Genomic DNA, 10588 nt, shown 5'->3' with positions numbered 1-10588 from the left:
AATGAAAGACGTTTTGTATATAACCCTTTACTGTTTTCATGTATCAACTTATTACATCCCCTTATTAGAACTGTTGAATCTGCTTTATCACCAATCTTTTGAGGGACTAAAAATGAACAATAATACTACAGTGGAAGAAAAAAAAAAGTACAAACAATCAATGGAAATAGCACCGCCCTTTTGATTCTTGGCCATTCACTTTGACAATCTTCTAGCCAAATCATGCCATAATCGGCTCGAAGGCAACTGTAGAATGGTTTGCAATGTGCAAGCTGAATTGCCCCCCTTTCTCACTCACATCAATCTTCTCCATTCCAAGAGGAGCCCTCATCTCAAAGTTACACACTAATTTGGAAATGATAAGGCCTAATATTGGCAGTGCAAGAATGATACCGGGACAGCTCCTCCTACCCATGCCAAATGGTAAGAATCGAAAATCGACCTTACCACCAGCCACAGCATCTGTGCCACATTCTTCTTCCAAGAACCGCTCTGGCCGGAATTCCTCAGGGTTTTTCCACCATTCAGGGTTGTTTGATAGCCACCATGCATTTACTACCACCTTTGACTCTTTAGGAATGGTGTAACCCCCAAGTTTTGCTTCTTCAAGGTTCATATGGGGTACCAACAAAGGTATTGGGCTGTGCAACCTCAATGTCTCTTTTATAGTGGCTTGCAAATATGGTAGCTCATGGAGGTTAGATTCCGTGACTGCTTGGCCCTTTAGGACGGTTGAGATTTCTTCGCGAATCTTGCGTTGGACATGAGGATGGTTGACCAACTCAGCTATAGCCCATTCCATGGACCATAATGTTGTCTCAATTGCTGCAACATTGATGTTCTCGACTATGTATAGCACATTTTCTGCATTGATTTCTCCCTTCATTTGAGCATCTATTATGTGATCAATCGCACAGCTTATTTTATGCTTCTCTCCATTGGCAGCCATTATTTTCCTATACACATAAAAGTAAAAGATAATCTTTTAGCTATTAAGTAATAAGTTTAATTTTCTACAACTTTAAAACGAAGAGTTCAATTCACTGTTAAGATTTTATATTATATTCTAAATGTAAAAGTGTATAACGTGTCACATCATTTAAAATTTTAAATTATGACACTAAATCTAAATTTAGATTTGTAATATTTCCAACAAAAAAAAATTAAAAAAAAATAATAAGAAAGAAGAAGAAGAAGATTGTGCTGTGCATTCTATACAACAATTTAGCAAACTTATGAACAATGGATTAGAAATTTAGAATCATTCATCGTTTTAAGGGTTATTCCATAGTGGAATTCCTAAAATTTAATCCATTCATTTTGAAAAGAATATATTAGATTTTGCCACATCATTAATAATTTAAATAAATACTGAAATTGTGATAGCCAACATTTCTCAAATATTGATGATGTCGTAAAATCTAATCCCCTCATTTCAAAATGAATGGATATAATTTTAGGAACCCCAAAGTGAAATTACTTTGATACTGTAGAATCCATTAACAGTAATCAAACTGTTGAAATTACAATCGACAGTTCTTACAATAAGCCCAAGGAAGAAAATATATTATACAAAGGAGATGGTAATTACCTTCTTTTCTCGAGAAAATAGTTGTTGAAAAATGCGAGCCGCCTACTTTGCAAATCTCTGCACCTGTTCAAGTACCCATTTAAGAATGGTCTAAGCAAAGGAATAAAATCCCCATAATTGTACTCAAAACTCTGAGCCAATCGACTCCTTTCAGAGTTAAACTTTGTTGCCTCAATGAACAAAGGGTCCTCTTGTGACTCAAACTTGGCATCAAACATCATCCTGTACATAACATTGTAAAGCATCAATTGCAATCTCTTCCTAATAACTATTCCCTTGGTTCTCACTTCCTCTTTTTTGTTCAAGTCATGTACAACCAAGTCCATCTCTTCCTCCCACATATCACTATATTGGTGCACAACTTTGTTGGTGAAAAATGGTAGCGTCATGATGCGTCTCATTTTGCGCCAATGGTCACCATAGACTGTGAAAACCATGTCTTGTCCATTGCCTGTGAAGATATCAAACACAACATTACGTGGGCGTGAACCAAATTCAACACCTTGTGTGTGGAGGACTTGGTTGGCAAGCTCAGGGTTGGACACAACAGCTAAGTTTTTGGACCCAAGTTTGAGGAGGAATATGGGGCCATAGGTTTGAGCCATGGAGGCTAAAAGGCGGTGGTTTAGGTCATTGCCAACTTGGAGCCAGTTTCCAAAGATTGGTATAGAGAGAGGACCTGGAGGGAGGTTGGTAGAGTGGTTAGAAATAGAGTGGAAGTAGTAGTAAACAATGAGAGGAACTAAGAGAAGGATTGGTGTGAAAAAAGGTGTGGAGAAGTGGGAGAATAAGAACTTGTTAAATGGAATGAGAATTAGTATTGTGGTAACAAGGGTGTAAAAGATGGATTTTAGATGACCCATGTTGTGTGTGTATGAGAGAGAGAGAAAGAGAGAGAGAGGGTTAAGTTAAGGCTGTTAAGCTGTGGGTTTGGAAGGAGGGGAAATGGGTTTATATATGAGTAGAAATGGGGGGTAGGAGGGTTGGTGACCAATGGTTTTAAGGGAATCCATGGGCTCTGTTGAAACAAGGTAGGAGAATGGCTCATAATTTTCAGATATAAGGTCAAAACTTTAGTTGGTTGGTAAAATGCTTCTGACATAAGCATTTCCTCATCTCTCTTTCAATTAAATCAAATTGGCTTACTTCCTCAACTTGCCTTTCTTTATTTTTCCTTACATAACCTCTTCCCATTGTGAATTTTGAATAGTGGTGAGATTGAGATGGGAATACAAAGTCGACTTTATCCCTTTAGTGAAGGGTTTTTTTTTTTTTTTTAATATATAGTTTTTCAATTTAATGGAATGATAAATAATAAGATTATGTGAATCAAACAACTCGAAACAGCATGTCAAAAAATTTTGAATCTTGTGTTTTAATTTCTAATTATACTATAATTTAACATAGGCTAAAACTATAATTAAATATTTGCATTTTTCAAACGAAAATTTCACCAAGAAAAAGAGTATTACCCAAAAGCAAAATGGTGTTTTGTAGTTTCACCAGTCTTGAATCATAGCAGGGGGCTCATCAGTAATCAGATCACGGTTCCTCTCACTACTACTGTTTTTATGATTGTTATCACCTTACAATTGTAGTTGATCTATGTGGTGGGAGTATTTTGAAAATACAGATTCAAGTTATGCTATTTTCCAGGTTATTCGGAGGCTTATAATGTTTGTGAGCACATCAAATAGGTGTCAATAACCTTTATAGCATTTGCCTAAAAGAAAGTAATATACCTATGGCATCGTTTTTTTTTTTTTTTTGAGAAAGTACCTATGGCATCTAGATTTCCAAGAATGTGCATAGAAAAATAACTATGCTCACATTTATTTAATTTGGAGTTTAAAAAACGTGAGATCTCGAATTTTTTTTATTTTATTCCTAGGATTTCTATAGAAAGTATTCTCATTCTTCTCAAAATATACTTAAGTTTATTAATACAATGTCAAACATATTACCAATCACTTTTATGTGTCTTCCTAATTCCTACAAAAATAATATGAGCAATGAATTAGGTTAGTTCTCCTAAAATAATAGTCTAACATTTCGAATGTCACATACAAGGCCAAAATAATTATTTCATTTAAAATAAATAAATAAACTGGAAATATAGTAATTTTCACTTTAAAAATTAGAACTTTCTCAAGTCATGGGAATGTGGATACCTTCTTTTTAAAGAAGAAATTAACATTTATATAAAATTGAGATTTCATGGGAACTCAAATTCTTACCAGACTTATGAATTATTTTGAACTCTTTGCAACCAAACATGAATATATAAAAAAAAATCCTGAAAAAATTACCCCCAAACCAAATGAAGATACAGAAGATCACAAGTATTTCCAACTAAATGAATCCTATCAAATAATGGTCCGTACGTACCCCCTTTTTTTATGCCTACTTGGTGAGATTTTATTCAACATGCTATAAACGAAATATAAAACTTAGTGGAGGTTGGTTTCCATGATTATTGAAGTCTTGCTTATCAAAAAAATGATTATTGAAATCTTTTCACACAATGTACACTCCCAAAACTTTTCTTTTCCATCAAACTAGTCAACATATGGGGTTGGTTTGTGTCCTTTCAGAAAGAACGGGTCAGCAGCAACCATGCACAAGAATGGATGAATGTGGGACCATGGCAAATCTTGACTTCAATTTGATTGGATCAAAGGTATAAGAATTGATGAGGGCATATCTACATTATTGCTCGTGGAAAAAAAGAAAAGCCATGCATTTACTCACGGCTAAAAATTAATTAGATTCATTGTTACATCATGTCGTAAAAATTATACAACAAACTTATCATTTTCTATAATAATACACACTCAAACAAATGCAAAACATAAGCACGTGAATTTCATAATTGGATAGGGCCTGCTCTTGCTTTAGGCAAGTCACGCAATTGTATAAGATTCCTAAATTTTAATAAACATGAATATATCTTTACTTGTAAGAGAATTAATGAAGTCCCAAATATTAGCCAATAAATAAAAATAATAATTCTTTATATAAAGGAAAATAAATGCTTCAAATTGCTTATTTTGTGATTGGTGACACATTTGTTAGTAAAATCTGTACATACTATCTCAAACGCCACTCTAATATAATAATAATAATAATAATAATAAAATTATCTTCATTGGATGTATTATTAACGGTTGGTTTTTTTTTTTTTTTTTTTTATGTGAGAGTTTTATGTAGAACTCATATATTTCCCACACACATGCTCTCTCTCTCTCTTTCCACAAACAAACAAACAAACAAACAAACAAAAAAACCCAACCTCAAACCCTGGAAATTTTGTCACTCTGTCAAAGCATAAATAGTAATTTTAAAGGCTTCTTTGTAGCTGTGTCAAATCTTCTTCTCCATTCTCTTCAAGTTTGGCTCTAAAAACTTTGCTTCAAATTTATGTTAAAAGCCACTCTAAAACTTTGATTGTTTTTGTACTTGAAAACTTGCTTCCTACGTTGTCTTTGTTTTATCCTTGTCCTTGGTAGTGGTAAGAGACAGAGAAATTAGAAGCCATTGTTTTATCAAGAGAAAATTGAGTTATCCGGTTACTCTTGTGTAGCTTTAAACTTTTACATGATCCATACTCATCATTTTGACCGCCAATCACTGTTTTGATATAACCCATTCTATCATTCACAGTTGGGGTGGTGTAGCTAAGTTTTATTAAAAAGAATTTATAAAAAAAATGTAATCCCGATCGATGGTCACTTATTTCTTTGATTATTCTTATTGTTTAAAAAAATAAAAATTCACTTTTTTTAATCTATAGTAATATAAGTACAAATATTATTTAAGTGATATATATATTATGCCAGTTTTTTTTTTTAATAAATAAAATATGGTAAGATTTACACTTATAATGTCCACTTCATAATAATTGTTCTCATCATTAGGCTAATATACTAGTTGTTAACTAATTAGAAATTGAATTATGTAAATATAGAAAACATCAAATAAATATATTGCTAACTACTAGTTAATGAACTAAAAAGATGAAGTGAATTAAGCATATTACTATTTTATTTTATTTTTTGAGAAGAAAAGCATATTACTAATTGAAAATGAGATGTTAGATAACTTGAAGACAAAAATTTAATTACTAATTTTATATCTAAAAAATCATAAAGAATAGATTGTAAGTACAAATATTATTTAATTGATAATTTTTTTTTTTTTGACAAAGAGTTTCAACTTATATTTAATTGATAGTTAAATATGTAAAAGGTCTCAAATTTCTTATTTTAAACCCCAATATGCATGGAGTTGGCCCTGTAGTTGGATCACCCATAGTAATTACTAGAAATGAACCAGTAGTGCAATTCAATGCTATATAGAGGTAACAAACATCTTTTTTAAGGAAAAAAAAAAAAAAATTTCAGCACAATTTTTTTAAAAATAGATTTTTGTATAGCATCTAGAAAATATCTCAGCCAATTAATTTTAAAAAAAATTGTAAAATGAATATTTGCAAATAAATTCTCTTCCAAAGTTAATTAGTAGATGGTAGGCTTGTTGATTTCCATGTTCTTATAAGGAGCATGTTTATAGGAAACAAGAACAAACTCCCAAAGCATTGATGGAGATTTATCGTCCTTAATTGTTTTATTGAAAGAAAATAAGAAGAGAAAAACTTCTACAAGAAACTACAATTCACAGAGCTCATCAAAAAATTATTTTGAATATGGTATTTTGGCAAACAAATGGTGAATCTATGAGTGTGGACTATGTTGAAGAAAGCATAGTCAACTCCGAAATGGATGATCTGAGTTAGCAGTAAAATCCTTCGCAGCACGAGTTAAATGGGTTAACTTGGCCCAAGAGGTAATGCCCTATTGAGTAACTTGAAAATCATTGTTGCCATACGTCTTTTTACTATCTAATCTGGAATAAAAGCTTTAATTGATATTCATTCCATTCCAAATTGTTAGTCCTCTCTTCTATCAAAAAAAAAAAAAAATTGTTAGTCCTCTCATTTTTTTAAATATCCCCAAATAAAATCCTTTTCCAAAAATTAATCAGTAACATTTTGAACATTCTATTTATTTTATTTAAAATGTCAATAAGAATGAGACAAGTTATGAAGGATAAACTCTCTTCTTCTTTTTTTTTTTTTTTTTTTTTTTTTGTGTGTGTGTGTAGAAAAAACAAAAATTTGGGAACTTCATCACTCATAAGATCATGAAGAGCATCAACAATTCAAGGATTACCAAGTCCTCAAAAGTTCAAGCTTATTAGTTTCATTATTGTTACACTTGACAGGGCTAGGCATCATCCCACTTTTATAAACTCAATATCATTCATTATCTCCCTTGCATCATCCTTCCTTTGATTTTTCTTTGTCTCAACTACTCATCAAGAAATTTTGGCATACAGAGGACTTCTCTTGCCAATCGTTTACAATTAGTTTTTTATAGAAAAAGTTTAGCTCTAAATCAATTATGAGTCATCTCCTCTAACTTAGTACTGGTTATTTCTAAGATTATTTATATATTTAAACAAGTCACATGACAATTAAAAGAATCATGTTATTCTGTTTAGGAAGAGGAAAATGAATGGAATGGAATTATTTTAAAATATTCACTCTATTTCCTTATTTAGGAGTTTTAATGGAGGAAATGGAAAGATCATTCTCTTATTTAGAAGTTTAAGTGAGAGAAATTGGTATGGTTAAGAAGGAACATCTATTCATCTCTATTTCCTTAAAATTTCAAATTTCATTCCCCAAAATTAAGAGAAATAAGAGGGAATAGAATTAAGTTTAATGAAATTTTCATTGGAACTCCCAAAATACCCCTATACATTTATCCATATATTTTAAAATAGAGGATCTAATGTTAATATTGTCATAAAATGATTCTATTCAATTTCTTCTATATTATTTCAAAACAATGTTACTTACCTTTCATTTTTTTATTATTTATTTTAAAACATCTAAATAAGATTATTTAATTCTGTTTAATCCATCTTAAACACATTTCATTACATTATTTTCAATTCCTTTACGATTTACTCATTCCATTTCATTCTTTATAAACTCTCAAACAAAGTGTAAAATTACAAATGAACGATCTCTTTAATCCTTTTATAGTGAGTTAGAAGAAAATAAATTCAAATGGGTTTGGAACTAAACCTTATTTTTGTCTCTTTTTTTTTTTTTTTGAGCCCATACATGTTACAACAGTGACATCATGTTCTTGAATTTCAACAACTTTCCTATGTTTGGTTACTAGTTTCAAGGTTACAATGCTCTATTGATTAACTTGTAAAATCATCGTTGCTATAGGTATTTTTACTATCCAATCTGGAATAAAAGCTTTAATTGATATTCATTCCATTCCAAATTGTTAGTCCTCTCATTTTTTTTGAATATCCCCAAATAAAATCATTTTTGAAAAATTAATCAGTAACATTTTGAACATACTATTTATTTTATTTAAAATGTCGATAAGAATGATACATGTTATGAAGGATATTGAATTCTCTCTTCTTCTTCCTTTTTTTTTTTTTTTTTTTTTTTTGCATCGAAAAAACAAAAATTTGGGACCTTCATCCCTCATAAGATCATGAAGAGCATAAACAATTCAAGGATTACCAAGTCCTCAATAGTTCTAGCTTATTAGTTTCATTATTGTTGACACTTGACAGGGCTAGGCATCATCCCACTTTTACAAACTCGATATCATTCATTATCTCCCTTGTTTCATCCTTCCTTTGATTTTTCTCTATCTCAACTACTCATCAAGAAATTTTGGCATACATAGGACTTCTCTTGCCAATCGTTTACCATTAGTTTTTTTCTAGATAAAGTTTAGCTCTAAATCAGTTATGAGTCATCTCCTCTAACTCAGTACTGGTTATTTCTAAGATTATTTATATATTTAAACAAGTCACATGACAATTAAAAGAATCGTGTAATTCTATTTAGGAGGATGGAAATGAATGGAATGGAATTATTTTAAAATATTCACTCTATTTCCTTATTTAGGAGTTTTAATGGAGAAAATGGAAAGACCATTCTCTTATTTAGAAGTTTAAGTGAGAGAAATTGGTATGGGTAAGAAGGAACATCTATTCATCTCTATTTCCTTAAAATTTCAAATTTCATTCCCCAAAATTAAGAGAAATAAGAGGGAATAGAATTAAGTTTAATGAAATTTTCATTGGAACTCCCAAAATACCCCTATACATTTATCCATATATTTTAAAATAGAGGATCTAATGTTAATATTGTCATAAAATGATTCTATTCAATTTCTTCTATATTATTTCAAAACAATGTTACTTACCTTTCATTTTTTTTTAAACATCTAAATAAGATTATTTAATTTTGTTTAATCCATCTTAAACACATTTCATTACATTATTTTCAATTCCTTTATGATTTACTCATTCCATTTCATTCTTTATGAACTCTCAAACAAAGTGTAAAATTACAAATGAACAATCTCTTTAATCCTTTTATAGTGAGTTAGAAGAAAATAAATTCAAATGGGTTTGGAACTAAACCTTATTTTTGTCTTTTTTTTTTGAGCCCATACATGTTACAACAGTGACATCATGCTCTTGAATTTCAACAACTTTCCTATGTTTGGTTACTAGTTTCAAGGTTACTTGATTAACTTGTAAAATCATCGTTGCTATAGGTATTTTTACTATCCAATCTGGAATAAAAGCTTTAATTGATATTCATTCCATTCCAAATTGTTAGTCCTCTCATTTTTTTTTTGAATATCCCCAAATAAAATCATTTTTGAAAAATTAATCAGTAACATTTTGAACATATTATTTATTTTATTTAAAATGTCAATAAGAATGATACAAGTTATGAAGGATATTGAATTCTCTCTTCTTCTTCTTCCTTTTTTTTTGTGTGTGTGTGCACGCGCACGTAGAAAAAACCAAAATTTGGGACCTTCATCCCTCGTGAGATCATGAAGAGCATAAACAATTCAAGTATTACCAAGTCCTCAATAGTTCTAGCTTATTAGTTTCATTATTGTTGACACTTGATAGGGCTAGGCATCATCCCACTTTTACAAACTCGATATCATTCATTATCTCCCTTGCTTCATCCTTCCTTTGATTTTTCTCTGTCTCAACTACTCATCAAGAAAATTTTTGCATACATAGGACTTTTCTTACCAATTGTTTACATTTAGTTTTTTCTAGTTAAATTTAGCTCTAAATCAGTTATGAGTCATCTCCTCTAACTCAATACTGGTTATTTCTAAGATTATTTATATATTTAAACAAGTCACATGACAATTAAAAGAATCATGTAATTCTATCTAGGAGAAGGGAAATGAATGGAATGGAATTATTTTAAAATATTCACTCTATTTCCTTATTTAGGAGTTTTAATGGAGGAAATGGAAAGACCATTCTCTTATTTAGAAGTTTAAGTGAGAGAAATTGGTATGGGTAAGAAGGAACATCTATTCATCTCTATTTTCTTAAAATTTCAAATTTTCATTCCCCGAAATTAAGAGAAGTAAGAGGGAATAGAATTAAGTTTAATGAAATTTTTATTGGAACTCCCAAAATACCCATATACATTTATCCATATATTTTAAAATAGAGGATCTAATGTTAACATTGTCGTAAAATGATTCTTTTCAGTTTCTTCTATATTATTTCAAAATAATGTTACTTACCTTTCATTTTTATTTATTTATTTTGAAATGTTTAAACAAGATTATTTAATTCTGTTTTATCCATCTTAATTAAACACATTATTTTTAATTCTTTTATGATTTACTCATTCCATTTCATTCTTTATGAACTCTCAAATAAAGTGTAAAATTACATATTAACAATCTCTTTAATCCTTTTATAGTGAGTTAGAAAAAGATAACTCAAGTGGGTTTGGAACTAAACTTTTTTTTTTTTGAGCCCATACATGTTACAAAAGTGACATCATGATCTTGAATTTCAGCAACTTTCCCATGTTTCAATGTTTCATAACCTCATTCC

General features: G+C 30.3%; 1 protein-coding gene across 1 annotated transcript; it reads right to left on the bottom strand.

Annotated features, from left to right (window-relative positions):
• Nucleotides 1–2526, bottom strand: LOC115967336 (cytochrome P450 CYP73A100-like). The gene is made up of 2 exons (XM_031086408.1): nucleotides 1592–2526; nucleotides 1–956 (listed from the first exon to the last, which is right to left on the bottom strand). The coding sequence occupies exons 1-2, from the start codon at nucleotides 2452–2454 to the stop codon at nucleotides 221–223; spliced, it is 1599 nt and encodes a 532-aa protein (XP_030942268.1). The 5' UTR covers nucleotides 2455–2526; the 3' UTR covers nucleotides 1–220.
• Nucleotides 2527–10588: the final 8062 nt, after the last annotated feature.

Source organism: Quercus lobata, chromosome 11 (assembly GCF_001633185.2).
Source record: "Quercus lobata isolate SW786 chromosome 11, ValleyOak3.0 Primary Assembly, whole genome shotgun sequence".
Lineage (NCBI taxonomy): Eukaryota > Viridiplantae > Streptophyta > Magnoliopsida > Fagales > Fagaceae > Quercus > Quercus lobata.
The sequence above is the reverse complement of the archived record's forward strand: the minus strand, read 5'-3'. Positions and strand labels throughout refer to the sequence as shown.

What these genes read in the sequence shown, in the direction of transcription:
- LOC115967336 (XM_031086408.1), bottom strand. Translation starts at nt 2,454, where the DNA reads ATGGGTCATCTAAAATCCATCTTTTACACCCTTGTTACCACAATACTA. An exon ending in TATTTTCTCGAGAAAAGAAG is followed by an intron (nt 957 to 1,591) that starts GTAATTACCATC and finishes TTATGTGTATAG; the next exon opens with GAAAATAATGGCTGCCAATG.